Source organism: Petromyzon marinus, chromosome 40 (assembly GCF_048934315.1).
Source record: "Petromyzon marinus isolate PM22_M1 ecotype Great Lakes invasive population chromosome 40, UKy_Petmar_22M1.pri1.0, whole genome shotgun sequence".
Classification (NCBI taxonomy): domain Eukaryota; kingdom Metazoa; phylum Chordata; class Hyperoartia; order Petromyzontiformes; family Petromyzontidae; genus Petromyzon; species Petromyzon marinus.
Window position 1 is genome coordinate 4,741,638 of NC_133706.1, and position 22,344 is coordinate 4,763,981.

Here is a 22,344-nt window from a genome sequence, read left to right on the forward strand (position 1 = left end):
GTGACCGAGTTGACTCGGAGTGTCAACTCGGAGTGTCAACTCGGTCTCTGGTGACTCGGAATGTCAACTCGGTCTCTGGTGACCGAGTCGACTCGGAGTGTCAACTCGGTCTCTGGTGACTCGGAGTGTCAACTCGGTCTCTGGTGACCGAGTTGACTCGGAGTGTCAACTCGGTCTCTGGTGACTCGGAGTGTCAACTCGGTCTCTGGTGACTCGGAGTGTCAACTCGGTCTCTGGTGACCGAGTTGACTCGGAGTGTCAACTCGGAGTGTCAACTCGGTCTCTGGTGACTCGGAATGTCAACTCGGTCTCTGGTGACCGAGTCGACTCGGAGTGTCAACTCGGTCTCTAGTGACTCGGAGTGTCAACTCGGTCTCTGGTGACCGAGTTGACTCGGAGTGTCAACTCGGTCTCTGGTGACTCGGAGTGTCAACTCGGAGTGTCAACTCGGTCTCTGGTGACTCGGAGTGTCAACTCGGTCTCTTGTGACTTGGAGTGTCAACTCGGAGTGTCAACTCGGTCTCTGGTGACTCGGAGTGTCAATTCGGTCTCTGGTGACCGAGTTGACTCGGAGTGTCAACTCGGTCTCTGGTGACTCGGAGTGTCAACTCGGAGTGTCAACTCGGTCTCTGGTGACTCGGAGTGTCAACTCGGTCTCTGGTGACTCGGAGTGTCAACTCGGTCTCTGGTGACCGAGTTGACTCGGAGTGTCAACTCGGAGTGTCAACTCGGTCTCTGGTGACTCGGAATGTCAACTCGGTCTCTGGTGACCGAGTCGACTCGGAGTGTCAACTCGGTCTCTGGTGACTCGGAGTGTCAACTCGGTCTCTGGTGACCGAGTTGACTCGGAGTGTCAACGCGGTCTCTGGTGACTCGGAGTGTCAACTCGGTCTTTGGTGACTCGGAGTGTCAACTCGGAGTGTCAACTCGGTCTCTGGTGACTCGGAGTGTCAACTCGGTCTCTGGTGACCGAGTTGACTCGGAGTGTCAACTCGGTCTCTGGTGACTCGGAGTGTCAACTCGGAGTGTCAACTCGGAGTGTCAACTCGGAGTGTCAACTCGGTCTCTGGTGACTCGGAGTGTCAACTCGGTCTCTGGTGACCGAGTTGACTCGGAGTGTCAACTCGGTCTCTGGTGACTCGGAGTGTCAACTCGGTCTCTGGTGACTCGGAGTGTAAACTCGGTCTCTGGTGACCGAGTTGACTCGGAGTGTCAACTCGGAGTGTCAACTCGGTCTCTGGTGACTCGGAATGTCAACTCGGTCTCTGGTGACCGAGTCGACTCGGAGTGTCAACTCGGTCTCTGGTGACTCGGAGTGTTAACTCGGTCTCTGGTGACTCGGAATGTCAACTCGGTCTCTGGTGACCGAGTCGACTCGGAGTGTCAACTCGGTCTCTGGTGACTCGGAGTGTCAACTCGGTCTCTGGTGACTCGGAGTGTCAACTCGGTCTCTGGTGACCGAGTTGACTCGGAGTGTCAACTCGGAGTGTCAACTCGGTCTCTGGTGACTCGGAATGTCAACTCGGTCTCTGGTGACCGAGTCGACTCGGAGTGTCAACTCGGTCTCTGGTGACTCGGAGTGTCAACTCGGTCTCTGGTGACCGAGTTGACTCGGAGTGTCAACTCGGTCTCTGGTGACTCGGAGTGTCAACTCGGTCTCTGGTGACTCGGAGTGTAAACTCGGTCTCTGGTGACCGAGTTGACTCGGAGTGTCAACTCGGAGTGTCAACTCGGTCTCTGGTGACTCGGAATGTCAACTCGGTCTCTGGTGACCGAGTCGACTCGGAGTGTCAACTCGGTCTCTAGTGACTCGGAGTGTCAACTCGGTCTCTGGTGACCGAGTTGACTCGGAGTGTCAACTCGGTCTCTGGTGACTCGGAGTGTCAACTCGGAGTGTCAACTCGGTCTCTGGTGACTCGGAGTGTCAACTCGGTCTCTTGTGACTTGGAGTGTCAACTCGGAGTGTCAACTCGGTCTCTGGTGACTCGGAGTGTCAACTCGGTCTCTGGTGACCGAGTTGACTCGGAGTGTCAACTCGGTCTCTGGTGACTCGGAGTGTCAACTCGGTCTCTGGTGACTCGGAGTGTCAACTCGGTCTCTGGTGACCGAGTTGACTCGGAGTGTCAACTCGGAGTGTCAACTCGGTCTCTGGTGACTCGGAATGTCAACTCGGTCTCTGGTGACCGAGTCGACTCGGAGTGTCAACTCGGTCTCTGGTGACTCGGAGTGTCAACTCGGTCTCTGGTGACCGAGTTGACTCGGAGTGTCAACGCGGTCTCTGGTGACTCGGAGTGTCAACTCGGTCTTTGGTGACTCGGAGTGTCAACTCGGAGTGTCAACTCGGTCTCTGGTGACTCGGAGTGTCAACTCGGTCTCTGGTGACCGAGTTGACTCGGAGTGTCAACTCGGTCTCTGGTGACTCGGAGTGTCAACTCGGAGTGTCAACTCGGAGTGTCAACTCGGAGTGTCAACTCGGTCTCTGGTGACTCGGAGTGTCAACTCGGTCTCTGGTGACTCGGAGTGTCAACTCGGTCTCTGGTAACTCGGAGTGTCAACTCGGGGTGTCAACTCGGTCTCTGGTGACTCAGAGTGTCAACTCGGTCTCTGGTGACTCGGAGTGTCAACTCGGTCTCTGGTGACTCGGGAGTGTCAACTCGGAGTGTCAACTCGGTCTCTGGTGACCGAGTTGACTCGGAGTGTCAACTCGGAGTGTCAACTCAGTCTCTGGTGACTCGGAGTGTCAACTCGGTCTCTGGTCACTCGGAGTGTCAACTCGGTCTCTGGTGACCGAGTTGACTCGGAGTGTCAACTCGGTCTCTGGTGATTCGGAGTGTCAACTCGGTCTCTGGTGACCGAGTTGACTCGGAGTGTCAACTCGGAGTGTCAACTCGGTCTCTGGTGACTCGGAGTGTCAACTCGGTCTCTGGTGACTCGGAGTGTCAACTCGGTCTCTGGCGACCGAGTCGACTCGGGAGTGTCAACTCGGTCTCTGGTGACCGAGTCGACTCGGAGTGTCAACTCGGTCTCTGGTGACCGAGTTGACTCGGAGTGTCAACTCGGTCTCTGGTGATTCGGAGTGTCAACTCGGTCTCTGGCGACCGAGTCGACTCGGAGTGTCAACTCGGTCTCTGGCGACCGAGTTGACACTCCGAGTCAACTCGGTCTCTGGCGACCGAGTCGACTCGGAGTATCAACTCGGTCTCTGGTGACTCGGAGTGTCAACTCGGTCTCTGGTGACTCGGAGTGTCAACTCGGTCTCTGGTGACCGAGTTGACACTCCGAGTCAACTCGGTCTCTGGCGACTCGGAGAGTCAACTCGGTCACCAGAGACCGAGTCGACTCGGAGTGTCAACTCGGTCTCTGGCGACTCGGAGTGTCAACTCGGTCTCTGGTGACCGAGTTGACACTCCGAGTCAACTCGGTCTCTGGCGACTCGGAGAGTCAACTCGCTCACCAGAGACCGAGTCGACTCGGAGTGTCAACTCGGTCTCTGGCGACTCGGAGTGTCAACTCAGTCTCTGGTGACCGAGTCGACTCGGAGTGTCAACTCGGTCTCTGGTGACTCGGAGTGTCAACTCGGTCTCTGGCGACCGAGTCGACTCGGAGTGTCGACTCGGTCTCTGGCGACTCGGAGAGTCAACTCGGTCACCAGAGACCGAGTCGACTCGGAGTGTCAACTCGGTCTCTGGCGACTCGGAGTGTCAACTCGGTCTCTGGTGACCGAGTTGACACTCCGAGTCAACTCGGTCTCTGGCGACTCGGAGAGTCAACTCGCTCACCAGAGACCGAGTCGACTCGGAGTGTCAACTCGGTCTCTGGCGACCGAGTTGACACTCGGAGTGTCAACACTCGGAGTGTCAACTCGGTCTCTGGCGACTCGGAGTGTCAACTCGGTCTCTGGCGACCGAGTTGACACTCGGAGTGTCGACTCGGTCTCTGGCGACCGAGTCGACACTTCGGAGTGTCACGAGCGGGGACCGCATCAGCCGAGGGGGGAGGTGGTTGCGGCGTCGTTCCTCCTTCTCCCCCTGGCCCCCTGCACCTCTCCCCGGCACTCCCTCGGCACCCACCCAGCCTCGTGTCTCCCCCTGAGCGAGACGCCTCGCCCCGAAATGCGAGGGCGTGCGGATGGAGGAGGAGGAATACCGTGGGGGGGTGGTGGTCCTAGGTGGTGGTGGTGGTGGAGACAGGGAGCCCTACCGTGTGGTACCAATAAGGTGTTAGACCAGAGGATGCCAAAAGGCTAAAAAGAAAGCTGTATCTGGTATGTACCAATCAGTTTCAAGGACAATGCGTCATATTATCAGGGTATGTTTTTTCTTTGCATTCTGACCACAAGCATTGTGGTTAATGCAGACTTGATTCCTTGTTAAAGGTTTCAGTTTAGTGTTTTAACATCTTAACACCTGTTTTGTTGCCAGAAAAAATGGGAAAACCTATTCTCAAGTCTTCAATAGTAGTACTTTGGATTTCTGGGGCACATAAGTGTAAAACAATAATATCGGTTAAATTGTTAGAATTCAGAGATGCACGGTGACCCAGTTGCTGGCGAATGCTATCAGATGTTTGTGATAACGAATGAGGGTCTCTGTGGCTGAACAGCTTTCAATGATAATTTATGGGTCTCTATGTGAGTCTATAGGTGCGCTATGTACACGTGTGTTGAATTTCTTTCACGCCGTACATAGCCAACCGTGCAGTTATAAAGAAATGAGTTTTCAACCTATATTTAAAAGTGCGTATCTCCAGTGGCTTCCTAATATCGGAAGGAAGAGCGTTCCAGACGGCCGCAGAAGCGCATCTGAAAGTACGCGGTGTTCGATGGATAAAGCCAAAAGCCGCTGCTGCGAGGATGAGCGGAGTGTCGCGTGATGATGGTGGTATGCTTCTTGACGAGATCAGCGAGGTATTGTGGTTCATTTGTGGCAAGCACTTTGTGTGTAATGATTGTGACTTTAGAATATAATCGGAAGCCAATACAGCTCTGTGAGCACTGCATGGACATGGATCTCTCTGAGTCTCTCAAAGATCTGCACAGACAGGTTCATGAATCCACGTGCTGGAACAACTAACGCCTCTCCAGGCCACCGCATAACTGAGCAGAGGTATGGAAGTCTAATAAATCTTTGTGGACTGCCAAAACCCTTGCCAGCAAATCAGCGGATTTAGCGTTGTGTGCGCCACCGCAAGTCTGCGATGCGTTTCACATTGTTGTTGCAAAAGGAAATGCGTCTTTACTGTCGTTGAAGGTAACCTGTCACCTTGTGCCCGCCTCCTCCCTCTCCGACCCCCTTCCTCAGCTGCTGCCATCATCAATAGCTTCCTCCTCCTCCCCCCCTTCCACCGAGGATCTCGCCTCTCTGAGCCGGTGTGGACAGCAAGAGCTGTGAGCGAGGGGGTGAGTGAAGTGGAGACTTCGCACAACACTCGCCACCACCGCCGTGGACATTGCGATCGACATCGGCGTGGAAGATGCGTGTCGACTCGGCGGCTTTAATTTATTTATCAGTCAACGAAGACGACGCCTGGGTGGGCACAAAAATTATCAGGTGTGAGGAATGACCGCGACCACTACCCAGTAACCATGTCAACGTCGGGCCAACGTCGAGCCAACGTCGGCTTGTGGTCGAAACCGTTGGCCCGACATTGCCTCAACGTTCCAGGTTCACTAGGTGCACACCAAATGATCAAAGCGTGACTGGACATTTGTGGAAAAGAGCTTCATAGCTTATCAGATTTCTCCAGTATAAATGAATATTATGATTCTCACTGACGAGATGGAATTGACGAGCCTGAATTAAGACGCAGGCTAAGAAAACGGAGTGACGTAATTATAGACTGCGTGGACTGAGGAATGTGGCGTTTGCCTGTCATGAACACTGTACAGATATATAATAATTACTGAGTTCACTGATTAGCGACCTGATTAATATTGGAGGGACGGGGAGAAATACCCCACACCAACATGTACAAACTAAGAGCATCTGACTAAATGTTTGACTGTTTTAGACCTCTCTGACATCCCCGTGTGCCTTAAAGAAGTGCCATTGCCCGTAATGTCAGCTGTTATTTATTTGTAGTTTTAAGGCCGCAGTGATAAACGTGGTGAGTGTTTGTTCTCCGTGTTTATGCACCACTGTCAACGCAATATCCCCAAACACTTTGTTTTAAATTTGTGAGACTTAAGAGGATGACTGAAAACTTGATTTCCTTGGAAACAGCTTTTTTGTGTTTAGTGTGTAGTCCATCCCCCACACCTCCGATTGACACGGTTGAACTTCTTTTACACCGTACATAGCCAACCGTGTGAATCGGAGATGCGGGCGAAGATCAATAAACTAAACACAAAAAGGCTGTTTTAAAGAAATTCGTTTTCATTCTAGATTTAAAAGTGCATAGCTTCAGTGGTTTCCTAATATCAGAAGGAAGAGCGTTCCAGATGGCTGCAGAAGCACATCGGAAAGCACGATGCAGAGATCGTCTTTGTTCGATGGCAAGCCAAAAACCGCTACGAGCAGTATTCTCACGTTCTCTTCTAAAAGCACGTTGCACGGGTCAGTAGCTCTCAACTCTCTCCTTTAGGACCGTTCCCCGGATCCCTCGCCTCCGAAATTCCACTGCCGGAAACCTCGGCCTGCTCCTATCGACAAGATCGCATCGGCACTCCATGCTCCAACACCTCCAACGCCGCCACCCTCATTCAAACGTGGTTCCGTGGGAAAGCGAATTCCTCCACCTCCGCTGCTACTGACTCTGTAAGTCAGGAATTCCCTCCCCGTCTGCCATTTGTGCTGTTGACTGCCTTTGCCCCTCCATTGAAGCCTCGGATGAAGAACTTCCCAATGTCTCTGCCTCGGTCTCTTTAAACCGATATGTACAGTACGTACGCTTCCCTTTAGCCTCTGATGTACACGTCCCACTCTTTTGTGCAGTGTCTGGAGTTGTGGGTGCTTTTAGAGATTCTCTCAAATTATATTGCGTCGCGTGACAGACAGGGCCGAATTGTAGCCACATGGTTGTATGTGGCCAGTGCATATGTGACATTCCTTGACTAACATCCACTGCCAACCGGTAGTTTATAATAATAATGACACAATTGCGCAAGAAAGCCTCGTCTTTTTATTCATTATTATCATGAGTAATCCGCTTTATTTGCCCAGAAATCCTTCAGTCTCAAGATTATTTTTTTCAGGGCTCCTCCTAAGGTTCCACATTAGGGGGCGAAGTTGCTGATGCTACTGCTGCTGTGTAGAATCCCAAGTGCATGATTTGCAGGTAACTCTTCAGCATTGGGATGTGGTTCAAGGCCAATCCCAGTTACGTTTCATGTTTTCTTTTAGCAAAGGGAATGAAGTGGACAAGCCGGAACGCACAAACCACACAAAGGAGTGTTACCCTGCCGCCCTTGAGGATTGAGAATCACTGAGTCTTGGGGAAAACAGTTTTAGTAATTTGGATGTTTAGTGAATACCATTAATGGGTGCCTGGCACGTGAGGGAAAGCTGAGTACCTGGGGAAAATCCACGAAAGCACTCAAAGCTCCGCCCAAGTGGGTTACCATTCCACCAACAGAACCAACACGTCCCATCGATATGTTGGCCCAGCTTACTGCTACACTGCCACCTCCTGGCCATCCTCTTAGCCCGCAACCTCAAACAAACAACAGATGGTGAGCGCCGGTGGTCACCCATCCGATGCTCCGGGTGGTGGTGGCAGCGGCTGTGCACGTGGCCCGCAATCCAGCACTGTCGAGGCGAGGGTCGGTGGATCGCCGCACAAATGTCGCAAAACTCCCTTCCCGTGGGCGTCGAGGAGGAGGCCCCGTACCCCGGCTCCCCAAGTTGAATGCAGCGCGGCAAAAACGCACGGGACAAAGTGTTTCCCCCTGACATGCGTGGGTTTTCTCGGGGTGCTCCGGTTCCCTCCCACGTGTAAACACTCATTGGTTGGCCGATCACACCTGAATACTGCACGAAGAGGGTCGCAGAACTCGGGCAATTTTTTGGTGTCGGCTCACCGCCCGGCGGCTCAACAAGTTGAAGTGACTGCGTTTTCTGATGAGATTTGACGCATTCAAGGTGAGTCAATCGTCCCTTGCATTGGCTTGACATGGCCGAGTAATGGTGCACTTGCGGCTTGTTGCAACGGTTTGCAGTTCGCGACCCGAGGCCCATCCCGTTAAATACCTGCGGGGTTATTTTACGTAATATATATGCACCATCATCTTCACAGTGGACGTTCGAATTCCCGTGACGGCATTCGGAAAAAAAGAGGAGGCCATGTGTCACGGTGTAAATTTTCCAAAGTGTAAAAATGACAACCACAAATTGCTCAATTGGGAACACACGTGGCCACATCGCCCCCCCCCCCCCCTACTGTACAGACTGTACTCATCTGTGGAACGTCGCGCCCGCATGACATTATACTACTCCTGATTCTATCCGATTCTCCCACGGTAAACACGCGTGACGGGCGCGGCGTGCGATGGCAAACGTCCGGCGACCCTCATCTGCTTCGTCCCTTCGCGGAAACCGTTTCGTAAAATGCCCCCCGCCTGTAACGGTCGGCACGCATCCGGCGCCGTTGGCCGCCCGCTGGCCGCCCGCTGGCCGCCCGCTGGCCACGTCACCGCGGGAGGCTCGCACGCGCACTTCGACACCGAGCACGCGCGTCGTTGACTGACGGCGCCGCCCGTTCATTTAATTCGTGACGGCGATGACGGCGATGGCGCGGAGACCCCTGAGCCCCGGGGCCAGCGGTACGCCACGTCAATCGTGGGGCGATCGCTTTTGTCCGTGACGCCAAGCGGACGATGGCCCCCGGGCGCCCGTGGGCGATGTATCTGCCCTATTCACCGCACCTCCGATGAGCACGGTTGGCTATGTACGGTATGAAATAGGTTCAGCCCTCTCATGCTGTGACTCGCAACTTTAATAGACAATGCACATGCCGGGAAGTATATTGGCAAGCCGCTGCTGCATCAGAGGCTGCTTCCCCGTACTTGTCTGTGAGGGTTATTTGACCATATTTCGGTGCCAGTTGGTGAAGCGTCGGTAGGACTGGTTCAGATCTCGCTCACCACCGATGTTAGTCCTTGCCGGAGAATCAAACTCAGGATGACAGGGTCATAGTACATTGCGAGCGTCACTGCACTCCTCTGCTCCACCAATCAGACATTTAAGCACAGTATTAAAAAAGGGGGAAAATCGGCCTTTAAAACTGAAAAAAAATATTTAGAAAAACCCAACCTCGAAATTTTAGGCAATGTATGATTTAAATCAACACATCTGTAGCTGTGATTTGCTTAGAACATCAAAGCGCTGCTGAGAATTTTAAAAGGTCACGTATTGAATTCAACGTTTTCATGGCCGTAGCGGTGTACAGAGACTGGAGGCGTTTTTGTTCTCCCCCTGTACAGCAGTCAGAGTGCCGGGCCGGCAGTAACGGCCCAGCACTCTGTGTTAATCAGAATCAGAATATCTATAGTGGAGGAATCCGATGAGCTATAAAGCTCTTTTTCACTGATGTCCGGGATGGGCACGGGGTCAGAACGTTACGACAACAAACCAAACAACAACAACACGATAGAGTTGCAAATTATAGGAAAGGTAAACAAATCGCAAAAAAATTACAATTATATTCCCAGGTAATGTCCCGGACGTGCTCGCTGCGTCCATGTGGCTCGCATTATCACTGGAGGCGGCGGCTTTGTAGCCCCCACGTGCCGTGCCACGGCCGTGTGTGGATCGTGTGTGTGGAACGGCCTTGTGGACCGCGTGTGTGTGGAACGGCCGTGTGGACCGTGTGTGTGGAACGGCCGTGTGGACCGTGTGTGTGTGTGAAACGGCCGTGTGGACCGCGTGTGTGGAACGGCCTTGTGGACCGTGTGTCTGGAACGGCCGTGTGGACCGCGTGTGTGGAACGGCCTTGTGGACCGTGTGTGTGGAACGGCCGTGTGGACCGTGTGTATGTGGAACGGCCGTGTGGACCGTGTGTGTGTGGAACGGCCTTGTGGACCGTGTGTGTGGAACGGCCGTGTGGACCGTGTGTGTGTGTGAAACGGCCGTGTGGACCGCGTGTGTGGAACGGCCTTGTGGACCGTGTGTCTGGAACGGCCGTGTGGACCGCGTGTGTGGAACGGCCTTGTGGACCGTGTGTGTGGAACGGCCGTGTGGACCGTGTGTATGTGGAACGGCCGTGTGGACCGTGTGTGTGTGGAACGGCCTTGTGGACCGTGTGTGTGGAACGGCCGTGTGGACCGCGTGTGTGGAACGGCCGTGTGGACCGCGTGTGTGGAACGGCCTTGTGGACCGTGTGTGTGGAACGGCCGTGTGGACCGTGTGTATGTGGAACGGCCGTGTGGACCGTGTGTGTGGAACGGCCTTGTGGACCGTGTGTGTGGAACGGCCGTGTGGACCGTGTGTGTGGAACGGCCGTGTGGACCGTGTGTGTGGAACGGCCGTGTGGACCGTGTGTGTGGAACGGCCGTGTGGACCGTGTGTGTGTGGAACGGCCGTGTGGACCGTGTGTGTGGAACGGCCGTGTGGACCGTGTGTGTGTGGAACGGCCGTGTGGACCGTGTGTGTGGAACGGCCGTGTGGACCGTGTGTGTGGAACGGCCGTGTGGACCGTGTGTGTGGAACGGCCGTGTGGACCGTGTGTGTGGAACGGCCGTGTGGACCGTGTGTGTGGAACGGCCGTGTGGACCGTGTGTGTGTGGAACGGCCGTGTGGACCGTGTGTGTGGAACGGCCGTGTGGACCGTGTGTGTGTGGAACGGCCGTGTGGACCGTGTGTGTGGAACGGCCGTGTGGACCGTGCGCGGCGCTTCCAAGGTGACCTCGCCGCTTTCAAAAGCCCCCGCGTGCAATTTACCGAATCGGCGAGGGTACGCGAAATGTCAGCCGTGTGACGTGAAAGTGCGCTGGCATCTTCCTCAAAGACGATCCATACACTTGCTGGAAGGTGACGAGAAACGCGGCGGTCAGAAAAAGCCCCGCAGGCTGTAAAATGAATGAGAGTAATGAGTATATAATAATAATTGCAGTCATTCGATTTAGGTTGAATTTTTTTACTTTAAGAAAGGCACCATTGAGCTGTTAGGCCTTATGTCACTGGCATCCTGCGGCTGTACAGATATTACACAGTACAGATCTTAGTGACGCAAGCATGGTTACATGATGGTGATAATAACAACAACATGCAAAAAGTGATTATATATTGACGTCAACAGGCGCGGTTGTGACAGGTTGGATCGGTCTTCTCCATCATGCCTTGCATGTCACAAGACATCGACATACTGTGTGTGTAATGTATGTGTGTGCGTAATCTATGTATGTGAGGGGGCGGCGGTAGTGTAGCGGTTAGTGTGCTGCTCTATGAACCCGGCGGACGCTCACGGCCGACACCAGTGACGATTATCTGAACCGCTCCTGGCTCTCCCCTAGGTCGACTCAGCCTCGAATGAGTACCCGGTGTGGTGTGAACATCACCACTGGGGGAGACAAAGGCGGTCGGGCGTGGTGCTGGCCACCCACCCGCTCGTGTGCCGTGCCGGCCTTCATAGGTGCTCGCTAACAGCACTTGCCCCAAAGTGGGGATATTTGTCTTTGTACTTGAAACTTCTTTCGCCCCGTATGCAGCCAACCGCGCAAGTTGGAGGTAATGTGGCCAGCCATTACATTGTTAAGACCTCCATTGCGTTGCAGTGGGTGCTATTACCGGCATCGTGTCATGGGCCAGAGAATCCATTCGTAAATCTCCCAGAGTGCTGTCGCTGCGGTTTTGTTTCGCGAGCGGCCACAGGAGACATTTCTCGCAGGGCCTCTTCCCAGAGCCTCCTTCAAGAGGCCGTTTTGTTGTCTGCACAGTAGGGGGCGCACCATCTCACACGCGACCACATTTCTGCTCAGAGATTGTCACATTTACGGTACTCTTCGAGATGGAATTTAACCAAATCAAGTGCAAGACCACCAGTGTTACTGTAAGAAGGCGTGTGTGTGTGTGTGTAGCTGTGCTACGGGACCCGGCGAGTCGAGTTCGATCTCCACTCGCGGCCAACACCAGTGACGATTATCTGAACTGGCCCGCGGCCTCCCCTAGGTCGAATCGGCCTCAAATGAATACCTGGTGAGCCAATGAGGAGACAAAGGCGGTCTGGGCGTGGTGTTGGCCACCCACCCCCTTGTGTGCCTTGCCAGCCTTCATAGGTGCTCGCTATCAGCGCTTGCTCCAAAAGTCTTGTCAAGGCTATACGGGGGTGGAGATCTTTTATCTTTGTAGTCATTGGTGACTGGACTGAGACCATCAACTCACTGTGCTGGAAAACGGTGATATATATCACGGGTTAGCTGCCCCCAATTCAGACCCACAATCTCCGTGATGTCAGCTCAGGGCCCTGACCTCTGAGCTGCCTGGAACTCGGCAAAACTCAGGGGAGTGGGCGTTGCTCACTTGTAATGAGGCACTCATGCGTGCCCTCCTTACCCCCCTCCGTCTGAGTGGGCGAGCCGATGAGCCTGTCCTCAGCGTATCAACGTCCTTCCCTGGCTGTCGTGGTCAGCTGGGGTAACGCGGTGCAGATGAGGCTCATCTTCAAGTTTTTGTCTCCAATGGGGGTCGCGGTTTCCGTATCGTTGTGGTTAGAGCCACAGGGCTCTAACCACAACGATACACTGACCCAGAGCGCTCTGTCCATGTGGCGCTTAATTTCAACCGGGTCTTGTCTAGGTTCGACGATCCGGTACACCACATCCAGTATACACGTACGCTGAACTTCTTTCGCACCATACGTAGCCAACCGTGGTCAATCGGAGGTACACCTCGCTATGGCCGTGACTATCGGGCACGTGCCACTTCCAAGGATGCTGTGCTCTTGTACGTGTGCTCAATATGGCGAAGTTGTTACAGGACACGGCGCAGCAGTTACAGCCGGAACGGTCCAGAACGCTCTTCCTGAAATTGCATTGTGGGCCGTCCATAAATGACGTCACGCGATTTTGGACGATTTTTGACCCCCCCCCCCTCGTCATATGGCGTCACAAAAAGTCAGACCCCCCTCAAATATGACGTCACAAAGCTCTGCCCCCCCCCCCAAAAAAACATTTCCATTTTGAAAATAAAACACGCTTCAAATAGCTTTAAACTATTGCCATTGTAGTGCGTATTTAATGTGGCGCTGCACTCTGATGTTGTAGGAGTGTTGTTATAACAATTAGTGTTTTATAACAATTCTATATTTATTTAAAGTTGTGCATTTTGATGTGACGTCACATTTCACAAACCCCCCCCTCCCTCGTCACACATCGTCACAAATGTCTGACCCCCCCCCCCCCCAGGTGCGTGACGTCATTTATGGACGGCCCCTTGGCACACCACATCCATCTCACATTGTTTTGTCCTTTTTAAAAATTCACAAATATAAACCGTATTCTTGGTTCTTTCGGTAAAGTCACGTTGAAGGGAAACAATAAAATAATAAAAGATATAAAACAATAAAATTCTCACGACGTTTCGACTGCAACACAAGCAGTCGAAACGTCGTGAGAATTTTATTGTTATATATATTTTATTATTTTATTGTTTCCCTTCAACGTGACTCTACCGAAAGAACCAAGAATATGAATCACTGCAGTCACGAAAGCTTTAAATCAAAATATAAACCGGTTCGTAGGATTTTAGGAATAATGGGATGTAGTAATATAGGGTTATTAATAGTATGGATAAGGCGTACTTTCTACTCACGCAGTCTGCTGACAACCGGCGTGTTGCCGGTAGACTGCGCAAACTACGGTGGCCTACGTAAACCACTCCACGTATAAACTCTCCACTCTTATAAATTAGACACTTTTTTATTTTACCAGGTAAGGCTCATTGAGTTATATATAGGTATTTTTCAGAAGCGACCTGGCCACAAATGATAGCTCAACAAAGTGGCTTATCATCACGTGGGAATTTACAGCAGCCCAATGCTCTTAACGCCGTGACGTTGATTCTAAATGCGGAGGGAAAAACCGGAGGACCCGGAGGAAAATCCACGTGACCACGGAGAGAGAGACACCGCAGACTCCAAATATACAGCAGCAGCAGGCGTCAGGGTCGAGATCGAACCAACGACCTCCTGTGTACCAGGCGAGGGGGTTAACATCCCGCCGCCGTGTAAGCAGAGGGCTCCCGGAGTAGAGGAAGGCATAGGGGCGGGCGTTTCGAGCTCTGCGGAGTAACGAACCGAGATTTGTTTCTCCGACGCGTGTTTCCGTTTGGCGCCCGTCGTGCGCTGATTTCCCATGCAATGTCGCAAAACGACGCGGCACAGCCCGCGTTCGCTACAGGACATCTGTGAAAAAGAGCTTTATAGCTCATCGGATTCCTCCAGCGTAAATAAATATTCTGCTTCACAGTGCGAGGCTGTAGAGAGCACAACTGTGTGAGAAAATCACGCAGAAGCCGTTTGTTCGTCTGTAATTTCAGGGGCTTCGCTTCCGCGTCTGTGGAGGGATTTGCCCAGGTTCACAATTTGGAGAATGATGGCGATGTGCGGTTGAAACCTCTGTCTCGCGCTCCGTTCCATAAATTAACTCCTGTACTTCTGAGTTATTCCTCCCCTCGGCTAACGATGTATTCATTGTTGTGTTGTAGAGCGTTTTGAGTACCTTGTGCAAAGGCACGTTTAAATGTAATTATTATTATATCAGCTGGGTTAGCGACCCAGAAAGTTATTTCCACGGAACACCACGTCCAGTGTACCCGTCGCTATGGCCGCGACGGCTCGTCACAGGCTGCCAATGGCATGGCAAACTCTTGCGTGTGAAGCTCTGCGTTTATCCGATTTAAGACGTGAAACGACAAAAAAAAATAACCACTGCGGGGAATCCTTCAAGCTTAACGAACCGCTGCAGTGCGGAGCGGCGCAGCCCGCCGCGTGTTTTGTCTGTCCCGTGCCGAGCTCGGTCGCTTGAAACAAATGTCGCCGATTAGTCTTGGCAGAGCGAGGGCACTCGTTGAGCGTTAGGCGCGAGACGGGCGTTGTTTGCTTCGGTGGATTACGGCGGAGGTGCCCCCCTCCGCGCCCGGGTCGCGAAGGCGGCACCCTGCCACGTTGCCTTTGTCTTGCCCGTCGCGTTCTTGTAATCGACTGGACGTCCGTGACGAAGAGCTTTACAGCTCGTCCGATTCCTCCAGTATGAATGAATATTCCGATTCTGGTAATCGGGGTCCCAATTTCAGTGCTGCGTTTGGCCTGTTCTATGCGGACGTGAAAAGCTGGACAATTGCAAAGATCTTACAAAGAAGCAACAGAAACACGTGCTTTTTTTTTATGAGGATGTTAAACATTTCACGGGCAGACCCAAGATAAGCGCCATCAGGGTAACGCAACAAGAACGTTAATGAGAATAATTAGACAAAGGAAAAGTTGTAGATTTCTTGGACGTGTGATGATAAAACCAGAGGCTGAATATGAATTAGTTTTTTTTTGCCTGGGGAAATGTAGAGGTAGCACAGGAAGCCGGGGAAGACAGCAGATTACGTGCAACAAGCAATTGGAAGGATCGGTTGAAATTGGGAGGAATATCTGAATATCTGATTCAAAGTTCTTGAGTAAACGTCACGGACGGAGCTAAACGGAAGGAAGCCCACGATCGCCGACGTCTATTAAGGAAGGACGTCGGCGCACGGAGGCAGAGAGAGTGAATAATATTTGCACGCACAGCCCTTGTGTCAAGCGAGTGCTGGACGAAGACTTCCCCACGCTGCGCGGGGTCGTGGGGGTCCGTTCCACCATACTTCACCGTGCTGAACGATAACGGTGCGCAACCGCGGGCCAGTTAAAGGCCGGGAGCATAGACGTGCGTGTGTAGCACGGTACAACAATTACGATTGCTGCACTGCCCTAAGCTGTCCAACAACGTAGCCCCCTCCCCAGCATCAGCAACATCAGCTGTTAACAAGCTGCTGTGTGAGGTGCGTGGTGGTCACCCAATCCAAGCGCTATCCAGGCCGGGGGCCGTGCTTAGCGTTTGAGCTCTGTTGAGGTCGGTCGCTTCCCCCGGGGTCATTTGGGTGCCACGGCAAAGTATCTCAGACTCCCGTCGCAACGCTTCCTACTCCTGCCTCACCTGGCACAGCCCGCAGCCCGGACAGTTTGACACGCCCCGAGGTCGGGCGTCCGCACGTAACACGAGCGAGCGGGATGTGCCGTAGGGGCGTACGCGCGTGACCGCGGTGCTTTGCTCAATGTCGTCCACTCTGGGGCGTATACGTGACGGCCAGACCGCCTTAGAGTTCTAGTGGAGCGAATGCCTGCGGGCAGAGTTGTTGTGAAAAGTAAAAAAAAATCTAGACTCTCTCAAACTGATGAGATTGTCATCTCAGTGTTAGAGGGACAGAACGACTCGGAGGGACGAGGTGCAACCTCGTAGAAGCGGGAAAAGGCGCAGCCAGGCGGTGAGCCAGTGCCAAATTCCATGCCCCCCCCACCCTAAGGTCTGCAGTCTTCTGTATATGAAGTTGTTATCGGCCAATTGAGTGTTTGCACGCATGTGCGAGGGAGCAACACTCGATACCCCATACAGAAGGGATCATTCAACAAGTGCCATAGTAGCGATATGTTAACTACCTTGCCTAGTATACAGGAGATCATAAGTTCCTCCCGACCTTGACGCCTGCTGTATATTTGGAGTGTGCGTGTTCTCCCCTGTGGTCACGTGGATTTTTCTCCGGCTCCTCCGGTTTTTCCCTCCACATTTAGAGTCATGCTTTTATAGTATTTGGCTGCTGTAAATTTCCACGTGATAAGCCACTTCCTTGAGCTATCATTGATGATGGCCAGCTCGCTTCTCAAAAAGAGCTATATATATAGCTCAGTGGGCCTTGCCTGGTGGAATGAACATAGTGAGTTAGCTTAAGCCTATAACACCTGAGTATTTCAGGACTGTACCTTATTCTGCTAAGCCGGAGGTTCCATCATCGCATGCGGGGTGGCTGCCCGGATTTTCTTTCCTCGCTTGCTTGCATTCTGTGCCCCTTCTCTCGTCACGCCCCTGACCCCCGTGGGTGCGAGGTTCGCACGCTCTGATTAGAATGGTGGCTTGTGGGTTATCGTAATTGTGAAGCGATTCGCCTTCGAGTGATTATCGTGGCCTTTATCCATTGAAGGGTTCTGCCGTATTCGTGAAAGGAAGCCGCTTATGTAACGTTCTCAAATGTGGGCCCCCGTTATTCAAATCAAAATCTGTTCAATCTGGGAAATGGCTGCAGACCACATTTTAAACGGAGGCACGTGGTGGGAAGACAACCTTTCATCGCACATTCATGCTGCCTGTCTGTTCAGTCTCTTGGTCCTGCCTGTTTGCCTGCCTAAGTGAAGACATCTCATCTTGCTCTTTGTGTACTCGGCAACACAATACTTTCGTCGTAAAATTACCATTGTACTGTGAAGCTGATGACCTAATCAAGCGGAAATATGCCTCCGATTTGATCAGATCTCGGAAGCTAAGCGGGTTTTGATCCTGGGCAGTTTCTTCAAAGGGCTACATATGGGGTCAGGTAAGGGCAGTGCTGCAAAATATGTTGTACTGAGCTTCTGTGCTTCCGTGTCTTATGTTTCTTACATCCTTACAACCAAGCGTGGTAAAGTGTGGTCAACAACCCCCATGACCGACAACGTTGGGAGGCCTCCATCCAACAGTGGATTAACAAAAGGGCTGTAAATATAATTTTTTTAAACATGAGTTAAGCATTTTGAGGGATTTTTTTTGTTTATTTCGTAACAACTTTATCACATTCATATTAACGTCGCTGTTGCCAATGGCCGCAGAGAATCGTCCTCCACTTCCCTACCAGCTGGGTGCACCCAGCTCGTGATCGTGAGCTTGCACCCAGCTCCCGCCGTGGACTCGGACGAGCGCAGCATCAATGCCGCGTCGTCAATTACCAAGCCGGTATATTGGCATTTACACCTCAGCAGCTATGCCGCCACGGGTTTAAGACGCTGCCGGTGGAGTTACCTCTCCAAATGTTGAGTTGTTATGACAACTGCTGCTGGTAGCCTCCCAAACCGCATCGGTCATCTTCGACAGTGTACAACACCGCCGCGTTTGGAATAGCGTTGGGATCTGCTGGCCTAAGCGGTCGGCTTAGGCCAGCTCCTATTTCGTGGGACCCACGAAATAGGAGCTCAATTCCATCAATAGATGCCACGGGTCGACACTTAATTATAATTGATGTGATAATAATTGATAAATAACTTTTTTATCTATACAGGAAAGCAATACTGAGTCATAGGACTCCATTTGGAGGCTCCTGCATTGGGTTTTATTCAAAGATTTTTTCAGCCAAGTAATGATGAGTGTTTATACGTGTGGGATTAAACTGGAATACCTACTTGCGCGAGGGGGAAACACTCTATCCCCCTACAGATGGAAACTGATGGCAATTAGTCCACTGGCCGTACCACCTTATCCTGGCAAGCCAGGGGTATAGCACCTTCTGGGCACACACGGGAAGGGAGTTACACAATATTTGTGCGGTGATTCACCAACCCTTGCTGCTGCTGCTACTACCTCCACAGTGCTGGGTGATGGGCAGCAGTGTAGCCACCACCATTGCCCGGATGTGGGAGTTGGCGGCGCCGCACACTTCGCCGATTTAATTTCAGTATAACGCCAGGGGAGCTTTTTGTGTTCTTATAAAAACTGTCTCGGTGTCAGCCCTTAGCTTGCCGGAGTAGTAGTAAAAAAAAACTACGAAATAACAAGATAAGCGAGCGAATTGGAGTGGCGCTCATCACGTAAAGAGGGTTCACGGCCTCCCGAGCGCCCGCGGCGAGAAGCATTGAGATGGCGGCAGCGACGTCTTTCTCGGCGAGAGCGACGGCTTTCTCGTGCCGCGATTGCGCCGCTCCTAAAAGGCGTCAATAATTAATGGGGATCGATGGCTGGCGGCTCTGCCCGGCGACGGGGAATGGGGGAAAAAAAAAATTCTCGAGTGGCCGCGCTCCGGCTTGCCACCTGTTCAGCTTTCACCCAGGACACCCCTTCCGGTCGCGAGAGCCACCTTGGGACGTGCGTTGCAACATCTTCCCCGGGAACGTTAAAAGTCCAGACTTTGTGTCAGTTGCGTGACAATAACACCCCCTCACTGCGACGGTGCGATGAACATTTTGTCTCCCCCGTGCTGGTATTGCGGGACGCTCTGCTCGCCGTGATACGTCCCGGTTGTTTTTTTACCGCACCTCGTGAAGTGGCAACCCTTTGCTTGCGCTCCCGTGGCCTCCGAAAGAAACTGCTCGCCACGACAAAAAATAAACCGTAATAGGGGAATCGATAGTGCTTGAAGCGTGGCGGGGATGAATGTCGTAAAATGTCGCATTTCTGTCGCAATGAAATGAGCGGGTATGCGCATGGCGGAGCGAAAATTGATGCCACCGATCCCGACTCAGAAGCTCGTATTTCAAGATATTCGCCGCTGCAGTTTGTGCGACATCATGCCCAACGTTTTGAGATTTAAAAAATATCAACAGGTGTTTAAATCATCATCATCATCATATTGGTCATCGTCTTTGGCTTAGCGCGAAGCCTCCTGAACGAGGTTTTGTCGACAAACATGCTACGAGGCAGCGGTGCGCTCTACAAGAGAACCAAGGGCATTGCTCTACACATTGGAAGTCATTCCTGTAGAGCACGAAAAAATGTTATTTCAAAAAAGTATAACAAAAGTATAACAATTGACTGATTACCAATCTATTATATAATTACAATCCCCCTCCTCCGCCTCAAATCATTGCGCCTGAATAAGTTAAATGATGACGTCACCCTGCTGCTGCTCTATTTAAGACCGGGAGCAGGTGGAGAGGGCTTCAACATTCTGGCGAATTGCCCGATGATGCTGGATGTCATTACCAGCGAAACGTCGGGCAATTCGCCCGATGATGCTGGATGTCATTACCAGCGAAACGTTGTACCCAAAAAACTGTAAATGTTGTGGATTCACTCTTCAACAACACACCGGTGGGCTAAAGTAGTGAACTATATTGTTTTTTGTCAACGTGACACTTTTTTTTGCTGATTGGCCATGTCGGGTGGTGGAGGGTTACGACACATTTATAAATAACGCGATCTAACCCAAAAACCTTTATTATGAATAACCCAAAAATTGTATTATGATTAATACGATAATACGAGACGTAGGGCTGTGCCTGTGTACCGCCCTCTTTGTCAGTCCACTGCTGGATGAGGGCCTCCCCCACTCAGTGCGGGACATGGGGGGTTAATTGACCATACTTCACCATAATGATGGTCTGCGCCGTGCCGCTTTGGAGGGAGGGAAACCTGTGTGTATCGAACTAGAAGAGAGAATAGCCCATGAAAACAAACTTGTATTCTCCTTCACGTCAGAAACATCCCGTGGCCTCAGGAATTCACTGTACCCTTGAGAAGTCGATCGGTGTTTGGCTTCGTTTTGAAGGCGACCAAAGGAGCTCGCTTCTTCGTCTTTTGGAGTTCCGCACAAATGCGGAGCTCTAAGAGAGACATTTTTTCCCCCAATCATTTACAGCCCTTTGGCGCCGAATGACGGCCTCCCCCCCACACTTTCTTGGTCATGGGTGGGGAGTTTTGGCCATACTTCACCACGCTGCGGGCTTTTGAAGGTCGGCAGGCCCAGGGCTGGTTCCGATGTATCGCCGCGGCCCAGGAATCGCACTGCGGGTTCGCGGGTTCAAAACGCGGCGCGCTAACCACGGCACCGTGGCTTCCCCTTCCCGAGTGTTCACGCGACACGCGCCTGTAAAGTAGAAACGAAGGTTGGCCCTGGAATTAAGAGGAAGAAAAAAACCCACTGTCATCTTGGATTTTTTTTCGAATGGCAGGAATTTCTTTCCGCAACCGTGCGCGCGGTATTTCCTGAAAGTTGGCCCAAGCGTATCAAGTTGCATGCAGTAGGGGACGGCAAGTCGTGTAGGCATTTCGTAATAGTCTGTGTGGCTGGAAGAGATAAAGATAAACCATTTTTTTCTACTTAAACTAAACTAAACAATTTACAACTGAAACTAAAGTATATTTTTTATATTTTTATTATTTTATTGTTTCCCTTCTATGTGACTTTACCAAAAGAACCAAGAATATGAATCCCTGCAGTCACGAAAGCTTTAAATCAAAATTTAAAGTATTTTTGTATTTTACCAGGTAAGGCCCACTGAGCCATAGAGCTCTTCAGAAGCGACCTGGCTAACACAAATGATAAGCACTGCGAAGTGGCTTATCACGTGACAATTTATTGCAGTCAAACACAGTGCATGTTTCTAAACGTGGAGGGAAAAACCGAAGGGCCCGGAGAAAAATCCGCGTGACCACGGGGAGAGAGACGCCGCAAACTCCAAATATGCAGCAGCAGGCGTCAGAGTCGGAATCAAACCAACGACCTCCTGTATACCAGGCGAGGTAGTTAACATCTCGCAACTGTGAGGAAATCAACTGTGGATGTCCTATGGCAGAGGCCGGTTTCTTGCCACCACTGGCTCAGCACCACCAGGTGTAGAGAGGAGCACTGTCGGCCCACTGCTTGTTTTGAGCTAAAGGGACACTGACTCGTTTGGAGGCATACCGTGTGTGTGTGTACGTGTGTCTGTACGTATGTGTAGGGGAGCGGTAGTGTAGCGGTTAGCGCGCTGCGCTATGAACCTGGCGACCCGGGTTCGATTCCTGCTCACGGCCAACACCGGTGACGATTATATGAACTGGTCCCGGGCCTCCCCTAGGTCGACTCAGCCTCAAATGGGTACCCGGTGCGGTGTGTAAACATTGCCACTAGGGAGACAAAGGCGGTCGGGCGTGGTGCTGGCCACCCACCCCCTCGTGTACCGTTCCGGCCTTCATAGGTGCTCGCTAAGAGCACTTGCCCCTACAGTCTGTTAAGGCTATACGGGGGATCTTTATCTTTGTAGGGGAGCGGTGGTGTAGCGGTTAGCTCGTGCTACGAATACAGCGCAATGGGTACTGGATTCATAGGAAGAAACAAAGTGGTGGCATCAACTATCAGCTCAAATTCAAATCCTAATTAACATCGAAACTTATCACAAAACGCCGATTTATCTCTCCGATATCTGCACGGTCAGCGTTTCTCTTCTCTCATTCGACTACCATCGCTATTGTTGTCCACATTTCTCTCATCCCACTACATCTCTGGCTCTTGGCAAAACAGTACCATATACCTCTTCATCCCTATACGTCCATTGAATCTGGGCCTCCAATAACCCAGCAGCACCGCTGAGAGGGATGAAGGCCAGCTGGTGGTGAAGAACAACAACCAGGCAACCACAACAGAACAACCAGGCAACCACAACAGAACA

The 22,344-nt window shown here is 52.0% G+C and overlaps 1 protein-coding gene across 4 annotated transcripts in view; it reads left to right on the forward strand.

Annotated features, from left to right (window-relative positions):
• LOC116950634 (globoside alpha-1,3-N-acetylgalactosaminyltransferase 1-like) overlaps positions 1-22,344 on the forward strand; it is a 30,473-nt gene that overhangs the window by 2,316 nt on the left and 5,813 nt on the right. For 2 of the 4 annotated variants that reach the window (XM_076073047.1, XM_076073048.1), the window contains exons 2-4: positions 5,301-5,398; positions 6,583-6,755; positions 7,161-11,461. In XM_076073047.1, the coding sequence (XP_075929162.1) occupies positions 9,650-11,008 (1,359 nt within the window). In that variant the 5' untranslated portion in view covers positions 5,301-5,398; positions 6,583-6,755; positions 7,161-9,649 and the 3' untranslated portion in view covers positions 11,009-11,461. Of the gene's footprint in view, positions 1-3,291; positions 5,106-5,300; positions 5,399-6,582; positions 6,756-7,160; positions 11,462-22,344 lie in introns of those variants that run through there. The other 2 variants (XM_076073049.1, XM_032968555.2) reach the window with 2 other exon arrangements.